The sequence below is a fragment of the Eulemur rufifrons genome, chromosome 16 (genome assembly GCF_041146395.1).
Source record: "Eulemur rufifrons isolate Redbay chromosome 16, OSU_ERuf_1, whole genome shotgun sequence".
Classification (NCBI taxonomy): Eukaryota; Metazoa; Chordata; class Mammalia; order Primates; family Lemuridae; genus Eulemur; species Eulemur rufifrons.
Window position 1 is genome coordinate 9,337,084 of NC_090998.1, and position 15,701 is coordinate 9,352,784.

A 15,701-nucleotide genomic window follows, 5' to 3' on the forward strand; every position below is an offset into this window, starting at 1 on the left:
TATTATTTATCTGAATTCTGAAAGGGGCATAATTTCTATATCCCTGACTTTAGGGGATTATCAGGAGAAATTTTTAAAACACTCATTAAAATATTCAGTTCAATATGTGGTGGAGAGTTGAGAAATTATGTGTTATCTAGGTCGTGGGAAATAAATTTTTTTTAGAAAAAAACATTTCCTCTGAGTTTTTCACCAGTACATGAAAGTGTGAACCCTTGAATGTACCATGAAAGGACAGTGAGGAGAATCTCTGATTAGCTGCAGGTACTATTCTTTCCTTATTTCATATCATACTTAACGAAATAAAACATACACATATATGTACACGATCACTCACATTGAAGATGCAAGATGAAGAAAGATACATGACGTTGAATGTACAGTCGAGGAAAAAGAGCTCTATCCAAGCGTCTAAGCTGACGTTTAAAGGTAGGAAATTTAGTTTTGTTTTTCAGTTGGTATGGGTCATTACAGTAGTTTCCAATATTCTGTTCTATTGTATTCTTGGACTTGATTCTTTTTTTGATGCGTCTCTCTCTCTCTCTCTCCCCACCTCATTTTTCAGTGTGGCACTAATACTTGCAATAATTTGTTTAGTGTAATTTCTTAAGGATATTCTCCGGGAAATATATACATTCAATTAAAACTAATATTTTAAAATTAATGAATATTTGGTGCCAGTCATTCACCCCCCTATCATTTGTAAAGTACGGTATTTTTTAATGCCAGTTTTTAATTCAATTTGTCAAAAATGTCCAAATATGTTCTTCACCAGATTGATTCACAATAAAGGTTGTACACAACAACCAATATTTAACTTACTATACTACTTCAAGCATACCCTCCACAGGTGATGCAAATCCATCCTGCCACCTTAATGTGATGTGGCAAAAACAGATAAATAGAAATGAAAGAGTCAATCGCTGTTATTGAGACTGTCCTGCGCTATTGCTTTCTAAATATTTTTTTTTTTGATCTTATTTCTGGATCTTTGTTGGGGTGGTACCATTAGGAGTACACTTTCCAACTTCTACATCTATGGGAATTTTACTTTTGAGTCTTCCCTCAAGTATCACCCACATCATTAAAAATCCATGACTTTCCCCAGAGAAATATTCATTCATACTATTGTCATTCCTTCTGTTGGCCTTTTAGCACTCATATCACAGATTCATCTCAGAGCTACGTATATTCCTATTTATAAGAAATTTATTGCTGCTTTCATGTGGACTTTTACAGATTCTCACGTTTTCAAAAGTCTTTCATTCACTTCCTACACTCAGTTTTTATTTTATTTAGGGAACCAGAGATATTAAAGCTGAAGGACAGGCTGGGCACCGTAGCTCACGCCTGTAATCCCAGCACTTTGGGAGGCTGAAGCAGGAACATCCCTTGAAGCCAGGAGTTTGAGGCCAGCCTGGCAACATAGCAATATCCTGTCTCTAAATTAAAAAAAACTAAAAATAAAAAAATTAGCTGGGAGTGGTGGAGTGTACCTGTAGTCCCAGCTACTGGGAGGCTGAGGGAGGAGGATCTCTTGAGCCCGAAAAGTTCAAGATTGGAGAACCTATTTCTAAAAAACAAATGAAAAAAACCTAGAAGACCACAAAATATAGTGACTTCTCTGTGCAGACTGTTTTTTAACACTCTCTGTGAGTGTTTCTCTGAAGCCACAATGTGTAGATTTGCAGTTCCCAGATATTTAAGTGACATGTGTTAATATTCATGTCTTGTACCTTTTGCTAATGTTTAGTAAAGCTTGAAATAAGATATATTTCATGTGAATTGGATTGACAATTTGAGCCTTGTTATTTCGTGATTGCATATTTGTATATCATTTCTCATATGTTGAAAATCTTGGTTGGCAATGATAGTAAGAAATTACATAATTTTTCTAACTCACTACTCTGTGTGTGTGTGTGTGTGTGTGTGTGTAATAGTAGTAATTCCAGAATCACTATAGAAATGATATTAATAATAATAATAATATAATTACTTACAACAGATTAAAGTGTTTTTACAGATATTTTTATCCTTAGTATACATTCCGCTGGGCAAGCACGGTTAAATTATGTTTTACAATCACTTGAAATAATTCCGCTCTCTACAGGGACACTGTTAATAATACCTAGTTAGGTTCTTTCTTTTCATTTTCTATTTTATTTTTATGGATCAATTTTTTCATTTTGCTTTAATTTATTTCATAATTATGTAAAACATTGATATATTTTCAAAGTCAAACCTATATAGTAAGGTACTTATAGAGAAATCCACCTTCCATAAATCCAGCTCCCACTCAGTTCCTTCTACCCTGTTCTCTCCCTCCTTCCCCTATAGAAAAAAGTATATATATTTATATATATAGAAAATATATTAAAATATTATGTGTATATAGTATGTGTGTGTATCCCTTAGGAATATGTCCTGCAGATTAATCTATAGCAGCTCAAAGAAATATCCTTTATGTGGCAGAGTATTTCTCTGTTATGTGGCTAGGCCTTAGTTTATTCAACTAGTCATCTATCTTATTGATGGAAATTTATGACTTTTCCATTCTTTTCATATTATATGCCTACTTAAATAGTATTACAATGAATAGACTCACACATGTGCATTTTCATATTTTGCCAATATGTCATCAGGGTAGATTTCTAGAAGGGAGATTGTTGGGTATCAATATATTGCCTATATAATATTGCAAATATCTTTTCATAGGATTGTACCATTTTGTATTTCCATCTTTTCACTATTTTACTTAGCTATTCTCACTTGTTTGCCCTTCCAAATAACTTTATATTAATATAAATTTTGCAGGTTCACTCACCACAAACAACAAATACCAAAACCTGATGTAGCTTTTCAGTATCTTAAATTACTTCCTAATTTATCAATTAACTTAGAGAGAATTTATCTTTTTGACACTTAGCCTTCTTATCCAAGAATATGATTGTATTTTCATTTATTCAAGTCTACATTTATATTATTCAGTCTTTAGTTTATTTGTTTTGTTTTCCTCATACTGGTTTGGAGCACTTGTTCAATTTAGGTATACTATTCTTTTTGTTTTTGTTTGGTTAGCTATTCATGAGAAATGTCTTCCTCTCATCTATGTTTTTTAAATGGTTATTGGATATATGTAGGGAATTGATTTTAGCATGTTAATTTTATAACTGCAGCTACTAATTATTTTATTATTTGTGGGATTATGGTATTTTTTTCAATTGATTCTTTTGGTTTTGCCAAGCATATACTCATATTATCCTCAAATAATTTTGCCTCCTTTTTTCTAACATTTCTGCCTGTGATTGGATTATTTTGTCTGATTGTATTAGATAATATTTCCTAAACAATGTTAAATATTAATAGTGATGAAGATTTGAGATATTATTATCTTTCTTTTTCTGGACTCTTGTAAAAAGCTTGCAGTGTTTCTCAATTAAATAAGATATTAGCTTATTAGACATAAAACTGTTTAGATTAAACAGTATTCATCCATTAACTCCTGTTTTATTTTTAATATAACAGTGTTGGATTTTATCAATTTTATTTTTTTATCTATTAAAATGATGATACATTTTCCCCCAGCTATATGAATATGATATTAATGAATTTCATACAATTGAATAATTCTTGTATGTCTAGAATAAACTGAACGTGGTTATAATATATTTTGGTTATGAGTAGTATATTTAACATTTTTATATGGACATTACAAGACTGGTTTTGATTTTTTTAATTTTGTCTTATTATTTTTATTTTTTAGTGGGAGAAGGCTTGTATTGTAACATTATAAATTAAATTATACCACTTTCTTACAAGACGAAAGCACAGGATAATGAAAATATTATTTTCTCCATTATTCTGAAACTTAATATGCCCTAAGTGCATACTATGATGATCATCCTATAGTGCTTAAGAGAAATAATTGAGTCTGACTTGAATTTAAACAGTCTTTCAAACCTTTTTTCCTCATATTTTCTGATGATTACTTTTTTGTCTAATTTTTAAAATAAATATAGGACATTTTAATACATATGTTTGATTTCTTGGCATTTATTGTGTAGCATTATTAATATATCAAAAATTCATAAATAATCTTAGAAATTCAGGACAGTCATTAAGTGAATGATAAATTTTATTTTAATATATTTGTCAATGTTGTGATAAAAGAAAAGCTGCAAACTATTTCTCTGAATAGTTTATCATGCTCTTTCTTGACAGGGTTCAGCAATTTCAAATGTGGTTTGTATGTTTCCTCAGGTTTAAAGGGTACTTGGAATATTAATTTCAGCATTAGTAATTCAATATGTAGACTGAACAATAAGAATAATCACAGTTATGTGGAATGATTCTTATCAATTATGCATTTGTGTAAATTATCTTTGATAAGGGAAAACTATTTTGTAAAATATAGATGTTCATTTATTCAGTATAAGATAATTATTTATATAATTTTGTAAGTCAGTGCCCACCAGATCTAAATCCTTTTTAATGAGGCTGAGAAAAATAATAAAATATGTACTTGAGGCACAGGATGAGACTGTCTACTTTGTAATGATAGCAGATCAATGATTAATAAAATTCATTGAACGATCACTCTTATGAACCTGGCAGTGTAGGTACATGAAAAATAGAACAGTTCTCCTTCTTAAAAAGTTTACCATTTAATAAGAAGCTGAAATATTATTGCATGGGTTAGGAAAGAGTTTAGGATTTTTTTAGATTAAAATAGCAGTATACCGGAAGCCATATTTAGTTCTGATTCTTGTTATATCCTTAGTAATTGAAACAAGTGTGAATGACTTGTGAACATTAATTCTTAAGATTTGATATAACATATATCTCTTAACCAACTATATACTATCATTATTAAATAAACTAAATATACACTTTTCTCTATTTAGCCTTTATGCTTTTGATTGCCTAACATCCTTTGAAACTCAAAACTAGTATTTTATACAATTCTACCACTACAATTGCTATTAGTTCTTGGAAACAGTTTTCTAAGCTAATTCATGTGATTAATGTCTCAGATTCTTCAGCAGTGTTGCACAGGTATAAAATCCTCCTGGGAATATCTGGAGCAGTGAATGGTATTCTGGCTTTGACTTTGATCTCCCTGATCATGTTGGGTAAGTTACATGATCTTAATGAAATAAAAATATGAAAGATGTTTACTTTTCTCTTATGGTCTTTTTATATTTATTCATTCATTCATTATATTAACCAAGATTTAATAAGGAGCTACTACATGTAAAGCTCTATACTATACTCCACAGTGCTATATTTAATATGTAGTCAAATCAGATAAGTGTCTTGTCCTTCCTAGTCTAATAAAGAGAAAGAAGGTGTTTGTGTGTGTGTTGGAGAGGGTGTGTGTGTGTGTGTGTGTGTGTGATGTTTGAAACTATTTTTCTGGAGTTCTTAGATACTTGTGAATTGGTAAAATTTCACTTTTTTCCTTAAATATTTTCATATATTTTATGTAAGGTTATATTTAGTTTGCTTTTGCTTTTGTCCAAGAAATATTTACTGAGCAACTACAATACTCCAAATATTATCACAAATTCCCCAAATTATAAAAAACAAAACGGGATGATCATGGGGAAGAATCTCATATTCTAGTGGGAAAAGCAGATGTTAAGTAATTATGGTCCAATGTGCTAAATACAGCATCAGAGGTTTCAGCAAAACATTAAGAAAGCACGGAAAGAGCCTTTATACTTCCTGGAGCAGAAACTGCTTTATTTACTATTTTATCACCAGTTCTTAGGAATGGCTGGCACAGAATAGACCGTTAGTAAATATGCGTTCTATAAATAAATTGATCATGTAATATTTGAAATTATTTTTTATTAATAGACATGAACCTTAAAAAAATTCATTATCCCTTCAATTATTTCTTGTTCTGATCATAAGAATCATTCCAAAGAATGTATCTATGAAATGTTACATGAAGAAGTTATTTACCTAACCTTAAAATAATCCTGTATTCAAGTTTCTCAGGGAGTATTGCTAAAATGCCCGAGAGAAAACAATTCAGATATCGAGTATGATGATGCTGGAAACCTGAAAGTGAATAATGGCACAAGAGGAAATACAGGTAATAAGGACACAGGCCACTGTATTTCCAGAGCTGCAGAGCAGACAGGTATGTTTCAAGGCTTTGGCCTATATTAACTTTAATCTTTTAGATTTTCTAAATTCAAAAAATCCTATTGAACATGTATCCAATAGATTAAATTAACAAATAAAGGTTTGACATAAATCTACTTTTCATCTAAAACTTGATTCCGATATTTTTTATTTTTTACAGTAGGAGAAGAACTGTAAAATAAAACAAAAGAAATAGGCTCTGACTTCTGGGAATTTAAACTCAAGTTCAGACATGTAAATATGGAAAGTTAATTATTATTAAAAAGCAGTATGTAAATAACCATTCTTGTTTGTCATTTATTTATTTTTTTCTTTTTTTTCTCTTTTTTTACAACTTTATTGAGGTATAATTGATGCACAATAAACTGCACATATTTATTTCTTTTTTTCTTTTTTATTTCAGCTTATTATGGGGGTACAAAAGTTCAGGTTACATACGTGCCCATGCACCGCCTATCCCCCCGAGTCAGAGCTCCAAGCATGCCCATTCCCCAGACAGTGCGCACTGCACTCATCATGTAGTTATATTTCCATCCCCTCCTCCCACCCTCCACCTCCCCACGTCAGCACCTTCAAGCGTGACCATTCCCCAGATGGTGTGTTTATTTTTTTCTGAAATACAGAATGGATAAAAGTCTTTATAGCTAATCAATTATCCATTATGATTTCAAGTTTAGATTTTTAATCTTAGAAATTCCATCCATAGGTTTTTTTTAAATACTCCCTTCTTCTTTCAATTTTTTCAGTTTAACTTTTTAATACTTAATTCTTTTTAGTTCTTAATTTAATATACACACACATAATTTGTTTAACCATTCATGTCTTGAGTATTTGGGTTGTTTCCATCTTTTGGCTATTGTGAATTATGCTTCTATGAGTATTTGTGTACAAGTATTTGTTTGAGTGCCAATTTTCAATTCTCTCGGGTACATACCTAGGAGTGGAATTGCTGGGTCATGTGATAATTCTTTTTGAGGAATCAGTAAACTGTTTTCCATAGCAGCTACGCCATTTTGCATTCCCATCAGGGCTGTATGAGTGTTTCATTGTCTCCACATCCTTGCCAACTTTCTGTTTGATTTTAGCCATCACAGTGGCTGTGAAGCGGTAACATTTTGTGGTTACATGTGTATTTTCCTAATGATGGATGACACTGAGCATCTTTTCACGTGCTTGTTGGCCATTTGTATATCTTCTTAGGAGAAATGCCAATTTAAGACTTTCGCTCAGTTTTAATTGGGTTGTTTATCTTTTTGTTGTTGAGTTGTAAAAGTATTTTATATATTCTGAAACTGAAATCCTTATAAGATGTATGAGTCACAAATATTTTCTTCCATTTGATGTGTTGTCATTTCGATTTCTTGGCAAAATTCTTTGATGTACAAATATTTAAATTTTAATGAAGTCCAGTTTATCTAAGTTTTCTTTTGTCATTTCTGCTTTTGGTGTCATATCTAAGAATAGAGTGCCAAATTCAAGCACATGAATATTTACCCCTGTTTCTTTGATATGTGTAGCTACTGAAGTCTCTGTTCTGTTAGTTTGGTAGTCTGCTGATAATTTAACAGAGATGTTTTAAAACATGTAGAATAACAACAACAAAAATATCTCCTAGTCTTTGCAGATGGTCTTTGCTTGTGTACTGGCAAACTCCTTTGACACTCACCCAGTTTGTTTATAACTCTACTCTAGCCTTCATTTCTTGTGTGTATAGGCCTAAAGGTCAGCCAGAGGTGAGATCTTAGGACCTTTTCAGATCCTTTCTGAACATGCACCCAGCCCAGGGGATGTGCCTGGTGCTCCAGATTTTCAGATTGTGTGGGAGATTTTCAAAGCCTTTATTTCCTGAAGCATCTCATTCCTTAGCCTTTCCTCTTAAGCTTTTTGGTTAGTCTATTGCTTTTTTCCAACTGTTACACCTTACCACAAGTGACAATGACTAACACATTTGATTTCATTTTTTACAAACATTGCTGTGCAGCCTCATGGCAACTATAAGTCCTCTTTACTGGCAATAATGGCTAATTCTAAAACAACTCAAGAGTCCATAGAAGCTCTGAATTTCATAGAAACTCATGAAAGACAAATGGAGTCAAGAGTATTCTATAAATAACACCTCATCCGACCACAATCAGAATTACTATCGATGACAAGGCTACTCTTTTCCTAGGCCAGACAGACCACATATAGCCAGGCCCCTGTTAAGGATGAGCCCTAAGAATAACAAGAGAGTTTATATTAGGCCCCAACAGAAAAGGGGGTCCTATACCAGATAATGTCCTGTAAATTGAAGAAGCAATTACAGTGCTTATTAGGGTTAGATGACAACCAGTGGCAGTCTTCTCCTTACCTTCTGGAGGCAGCCTTTTCCTCTATTCCTGCCTCTGCAACAGCTAGTGGCGGGGACCTACTCCCACATAAGGGTGTGGTGATCATGAAAGCAGGCCCCTTCTAGCAGACAGCCACCCTTTTAGCACATTAACTGTGGTTTAGTGTCCAAAAATCAAACAACACCTACTGGCTCTGTTGGACATGGGTGCCCAAACCCCTCTTATCCCAGTAAGCACTCATGCATTAAAGTGACTCTGCTAAGAGGTAACAAACTTGAGAGGAAGTTTAATTAGAAAGGTAATTACTTCCTTAGCTATTAAAATTGACCCAGTTTCGCTAAAAGATGCTTTTTTTCTGGTTGTTCCTCTGAGACAATCCCTTTTCCCATTCTTGAAATGGACCATCTCAGACAGCATGGAATCTCATGGAACAAGCCTAAGGCTTTTCTGCTATTGGTGGGCACTGCCTGTTGAGTATCTGTTAACCTTCCTCTACCAGTGTGGGTGGTAAATATTCCACAGTACCCACTAAGGCAAGGCACTGCAGCATCACACTCTGTCATAGCTGATTTAATCACAGGGGTTCTAGTCCCCATTTATTTCATCTTTTAACTTCCTGTTATGTCCTATGCTTAAAGCCACAGCTAATGAGTGGAGGCTAACTATAGATTACAGAAAGTTAAGAAAATTATTCCTTTCATTAGAGCACCTCTGTTGGATATCATCACCTTAATGAATGGCCTTTAAAACAACATGGGTAAATGGCTTGGCTACATAGACTTAGCTAATATATTCTACTCAGTAAAAATTTTGCAGGAGAATCAATCACAATTTGCCCTCACCTTTGTTTGGCTGATGCTATGAACTGAATTGTACCCCCATATCCCAGATTTATATGCTGAAGCCTTAAATCCTAATGTGAAGTATTTGAAGATGGAGTCTTTGGGAGGTAATTAGATTTAGATGGGGTCATAGGGGTGTGTATTACTTAGTTCGGGCTGCTATCACAAATTACCATAGACTAGGTGGCTTATAAACAATAGAAATGCATTCCTCACAGTCTAAAGGTTGGATAAGTCTGAGATAAGTGTGCCAGCATGGTCAGGCTCTGGTGAGGGCCCTCTTCTCTATGACAGACTGTCAACTTCTCATTTAATCCTCACATGGCAGAGAGCAGAGGTAATCAAGCTCTCTTGGAACTCTTATGGGTACTAATCCCCTTCTGATCCTCATGTATTCCTAATTATCTCCCAAAGGCCCCACTTCCTAATACCATCATATTGGGAGGTAGAGTTTCAACATATGAATTTGGGGGTGCACAAACATTTATTTAGTACATAACATTCCACCCCTAACTTCCCAAAATTCATGTCCTTATCATATTGAAATTATAGTAGGCAACAGGTTTGAATTGAACAACAGATTTGAATTTTACAGGTTTACCTCTAAGTGGATTTTTAAAAATAAATATAGTCAAGAAGTATTTTGGAGATTTGCAATATTTTTTACAAACTTGCAAATGAACCATGTAGCCTAGAAATATCCAAGAAATTAAGAAAATTTTTGATATGTCTTGAATGCATAAATATATGTAAATACTAGTCTATTTTATCATTTGCTATCATAAAACATATAGAGATCTATTATAAAAAGTTAAAGTGTATCAAAACTTAGGCGCACAAACACTTACAGACCATACATGGTCCCATTCATATTCTAGTTATTAATCCTTTGTCAGATGGGTAGTTCTAACATTCTGTGGGTTGTCTCTTCACTTTGTTGATTTTTTTCTTTGCTGTGCACAAGCTTTTTAACTTGGTGTGATCCCATGTGTCCAGGTTTGCTTTGGTTGCCTATGCTTTTAAGGTATTACTCAAGAAATCTTTGTCCAGATCAATGTCCTGGAGCATTTCCCCAGTGTTTTTAGTAGTTACATAGTTTCATGTCTTAGATTTAAGTCTTTAAGTCAAATGGATTTGACTTAAATCTAAGTCAATTTGATTTTTTTGTATATGGGGTGAGATCAGGGTCTAGTTCCATTCTTCTGCATATGAATATTCAGTTTTCTCAGCACCATTTACTGAAGAGACTGCCCTTTCCCCCACATATATTCTTGGCAGCTTTATAAAAAATGAGTTCACTGTAGATGTGTGGATTTGTTTCTGGGTTCTCTATTCTGTTCCATTGGTCTATGTGTCTGTTTTTATGCAATCTCATGGAGACAGAGAGTAAAATGATGATTATCGAAGCTGGAAAGGATAGTGGGAAGTGGGGGATAAAGTGAGGAGGTTTAATGGGTATAAAAATATAGTTATATAGTTAGATAGAATGATCAATATCTGCTAGCACAACAGAGTGACTGTAGTCAACAATAGATTATAATATACTTTAAAATAACTAAAAGAATGGACTTGAAATATTTCTAACATAAAGAAATGTTAAATGCTTGAGATGATGGATACTCCAATTACCCTGATTTGATTATTACACATTGTATGTCTTTCTGTATTAAAACATTACATGTATCTCATAAACATATACAACTATAATGTACCCATAATAATTAGAAATTTAAAAAAAGCCAGGTACAAAAGAGGATCATATTATATAATCTCATTTGTATGATAGACCCATTATAGTCAAATCTGTAGAGACAGAAAGTAGACTAGTGGTTGTCAGCGCTGGGAGATCACGGGATAGGTAGTGACTGCTTGATGCTTATGAGGTTTTGTTTTTCAGTAATGAAAATGTTCTTGAATTAGATAGTAGTGATAGCTGTACAACATTGAGGATGTACTAAAAACCATTGTATTTGCACTTTAAAATAGCTAAAATAGTGAATTTCATGTTACATGAATTTTACCTCAAAAAAAAAAAAAAAGAGGGATTATAATGGTCCAAAGTTAAAATAGTTAGATTGACCTGCATGTGTACTTTTTTTATATATACCTAACTTTTTAATTAAGCAGACCTAAATATAATTTTAACTTGGAAAAAATAAAGGGCTTGGTGATCTTGCAATTATGAAGAGATTGAAACTAAATTGTTACTAATCTTGGTATTATCTAGTAGCAAGAGAAAGAAGGGGATACAGACACAAAACTACAAGGAGAGAGATTCTAAAACTTTAAGTGGATAAATTTTAAGTAAGTGGTATAGATAATATTTTATCTAAAATCTCAAATAGCATTACTGAAATATGTATTTTAATTTGTTCATATTATTTTAGTCAATTGGCTAGATCCTGGCATTAAAAACATTCCTGTATGTCTAGGTTTTGCTTCATCTTACTAAATTAATTATCTTAAATTCCCATGAATTATCATTTGTGTTTTGGCCACCTTGTGAGTCTGAACACTTTGCTATGAGTGATTTTATTATGGCTCCACTCTTTTTCATACAACACGTAAGTATTGTTCTCACTGTCGATTTCAAGAAAGGCATATGTAATTTAATTTCATTTTGTTTCCTCCATTTTGTTATAGTAATATGCCCATCAGAATGGCTCAAATATCAAGGGAAATGTTATTGGTTCTCTACTGAGATGAAAACTTGGAGTGACAGTTATGTGTACTGTTTGGAAAGAAAATCTCATCTACTGATCATACAGGATCAATCTGAAATGGTATTAAATAATTGGTTTAGTATCATATTTATGGTATTAGCTTTTATGCAATTAAAAATGGCTTTCCTCAAATATCTTCACATCCTTGCATGAAACCATCATTTATCTTGATTACTGAGTTTTGGGCACCTGATCTATTATTGTGCTAGAAGCAAGTGCCTCACTTCACTCATGCTAGACCTGGCCCAAATACTTGAATTTAACTTGCAATTGTGTATGCATATGATGTATATTATTTAATGAGTGTATAATTAAGATATGAATTGGTTAGTATAAGAATCCTCATGCAGAGTGCTAGCTTTCCAATAAAATTCTAAAATCTTAGAATTATTAATATTTTCTAAATTAATATATTCTGTTCATTTAGTTACTCATTATCTACACTTTAGGCTTTTATACAGAAAAACCTGAAACAATCAAACTATCTGTGGATTGGCCTCAACGTTACCTCCATGAACAAGACGTGGACTTGGGTGGATGGTTCTCCATTAGATCCAAAGATGTGAGTCCTTACTAAAAGGCAACCTGACTATCTATTGTAGACTATGTCTTCAGAAAGTACCTCTATGTCCACCAAATTTAACTCTGAAATAGTTCTTGGTAATAAAGAACTCAAAAGAATGGAAATTAATTTAATATTCACAGGAGTAATGATGGATATTGATTTGATTTTCAAAGCAAAAAGATTTGAAAAGAATAATGGTTGTCTAATGTTTATTTTTCTAATTTTTTTGATAAAGAATGGAACTTATTTCTTACATTTATGGAGGCTGAGAAGCCCCAGGTGGGGCCATGTCTGGTGAGAGCCTTACTGTTGGTGGGGACTCTGCCAAGTTCCAAGGGAGTTCAGGGCATCATGTGGCCAGGGGGCTGAGTGTGCTAAGGGCTATACTAACAACTTCTGTGGAAAGGTGGACTGAACCAATGTAATCTTCTATTTTCAAAGTTCTCAATGCTTACTTTAGCCATCTTTAGTAACAGAAAAAAAAAATGTAAAACTTTGTGTTGTATGATTATCGTACTGTTAAAAGATAAACAATAAATATAAGATAGAACAAAATAACCCAAAATTCTCTCAACAATTGCATGGGATTATTGAAGATTTAAAACAATTTCATCAACATTTTTTGTGTGCTTTATTTTATAATAAAATATTTAACCAGAAATACAAATGGTAAAATGGTAAATTCAAAATTTTATTCCAATGTCAGTAGGCAAAATAAAGTTCCTCAAAGATGCCCACATCTTAATCCCCAAACTCTATGAATATGTTATCTTACATGGCAAATAAGACTTTGCAGTATGATTAAACTAGTAATCTTGAAGGAGGGATATTATGTTGGAATATCTGGGTAGGCCCAACTAAATCATAAGGGTCCTTGTAAGAGAGAGGAAGTAGGGTCAGAGTCAGAGATGTGAAGAGGAACACAGATTCACCCTGAGCCAAGGGATGGAGGCAGCCTTAGATTCTCCCCTAGTGCATCCAGAAGGCAGCTCTGAAGACACCTTGATTTTAGCCCTGTAAGACCAATTTTGGATTTCTGATATCCGAAACTGTGAGATAATAAATTAGTGTTGTTTTAGGCCACTAAATTTGTGGTAATTTGTTACAGTAGTGATAAGAAACTAACGTATTATACTAACCAACCAAATTATGCTATTACGTTATTTTCCCTTTCCTCTTATTTCATCATTAAATATTATGTAGTTTCTATCTCACTGCACTATCTCAATCAATCTAAGGAACTATTTGGAATGAAGTATAAAGTTATGGGCGTGTGTCATCTGAGGGCAGCTGCTTATGTAGTTGCTAACCTTGGTTTTGTCCTCACAATAAATCCACTCAACGCTACCCTTAGGATTGAGTTTTGCCTAGGGAATTTTGTCTGAAATATATTCAATACAAAATTCAAATATAAATTTGAACAAAGTGTATTTTACAAACTAAAGATTCAATACTTAGCCCCATCAATTTGGAAGCTTTGAAGGTCATGTGCATCTTTTCCAAGATTCTTTCTTGAACTTTATTTACGGTTCAAACAATTTCTTCACAGAATAAACTACTAACACTACAGTATTTTATAGAAAACTTTATTTGTACAACATATTGCTTTAGAGATAAATAATTAGATAGCTCTTACATGGGTCACTCTGTGTACTGAGTTCTTCACAAACTTCAATTAATTTAACCTCTATAATAATATCATGAAGTAAATATTATCATCACCATGTACAATTAGACATAAGAAGCCAAGAGAAGTTGTTAAGTGAGCTGTCCACGTGGACTTAATCTTAATTTTTAGTCTAATGAACCACATGAAGCAATAGATGGAAGACTAGAGTGGGAATATGGAGGGAAATTTATTCTCAGATCTATTTGCAGATAGACTCTGGAAATTCTCTACCAATCACAGATAATAAATATAAGTTATAGACATATTGCAATGGTTAGTAAGTCAAGGTCTGTAAAAATGTTTTGAAATTTTTCATTACCTTTTTATTTAAAAGAGCGCATTAGCTGAAAACATAAATGGATGTCTTTAGCAACAATGATTAACAATGTATTTATTCTCCCTTCCCTAGGTTCTTCATAAAGGGTCCAGCTACAGAAGACAGTTGTGCTGCCACTAAGGAAAGCAAAATTTACTCTGAAACCTGCGGCAGTGTTTTCAAATGGATTTGCCAGTATTAGTGTTTAACAAAATTGATAATCAAATAATTAATAATCACTGTTTGGGGCCTATTACGTTCTAATATTTGTTAGGTCTGGAGCTGAGAGAGACACACACGAAGTCTCATGTGTAGCAAAAATGCTGTTTATTTTGAGCATCTGAGTGCAGGTGGGTGAAGGCCAAAAGAGTGTCCGCCCCAAGATAGGGGAAAGCCTTGGGTTTTATTGAGGGTTTCTCTGCAGGGAGTGAGTACCTGGGCCAGAACAGCTACTGTAATAAATTTTTTTTAAAACAACCAATTTCTGGGACCCCTGCATTGGTTTCATCCTGCAGACATAAGCGAAAGGGGAAGCTTTGTCCTTATCAGGGGGGATAGGAATGCTGGTGTCTGCAGCTGTTAGATTTACAGCCTCTGAACTCTCCAGACTTTTGCGGCTATTGTTTTACAAGCCTAAGTTTTCCATTAACTGCATTCCATCCTATACATACTTTTTGGGTTCCCACCTGGAACAAACCTAACAATAGTAATCTTCAGGACTAAGACTTAAGATGCCATTAAACACCAAAATCTCTTCTTTCTTCTCCCTCTATCATCTACAATGGTCCTAACATCAGAGTAACTCATGTTAACAAACTAAAGTGTACCCTTCAATTTTTGTGTGATAATATAATCCAATGTGAGCTCATGTAATTATATTCAGGATTTGTATTCATTTTTTATTTTATACCAAATATGACCATATTATGCCTGTTTTACTGTATCTTGCTTTTTTTTATTCTCAATAATATCCTAAGCAAATTTTATATAGTTCTAGGAGTTGATTTATAGTGTGAATTTATATATTTGTCACCCTTTCATTGTTGAGCATTAACTTTTTTTCCAGGTTTTTGCTACTGTGCACGCTGCTGCAATAAACA

The 15,701-nt window shown here is 33.2% G+C and overlaps 1 protein-coding gene across 3 annotated transcripts; it reads left to right on the forward strand.

Moving 5' to 3' along the window:
• Positions 1-280: 280 nt before the first annotated feature.
• KLRF2 (killer cell lectin like receptor F2) lies at positions 281-14,869 on the forward strand. 3 transcript variants are annotated; one of them, XM_069490949.1, is made up of 6 exons: positions 345-429; positions 5,034-5,132; positions 5,999-6,151; positions 11,972-12,111; positions 12,501-12,613; positions 14,695-14,803. In XM_069490949.1, exons 1-6 carry the CDS (start codon positions 345-347, stop codon positions 14,801-14,803), a joined length of 699 nt encoding a protein of 232 aa, XP_069347050.1. The 3 variants fall into 3 exon arrangements, with proteins under 3 accessions (XP_069347052.1, XP_069347050.1, XP_069347051.1); XM_069490950.1 differs by lacking the exon at positions 5,999-6,151; XM_069490951.1 differs by lacking the exons at positions 5,999-6,151; positions 11,972-12,111; positions 12,501-12,613 and having other exon boundaries at positions 281-429; positions 14,695-14,869.
• Positions 14,870-15,701: the final 832 nt, after the last annotated feature.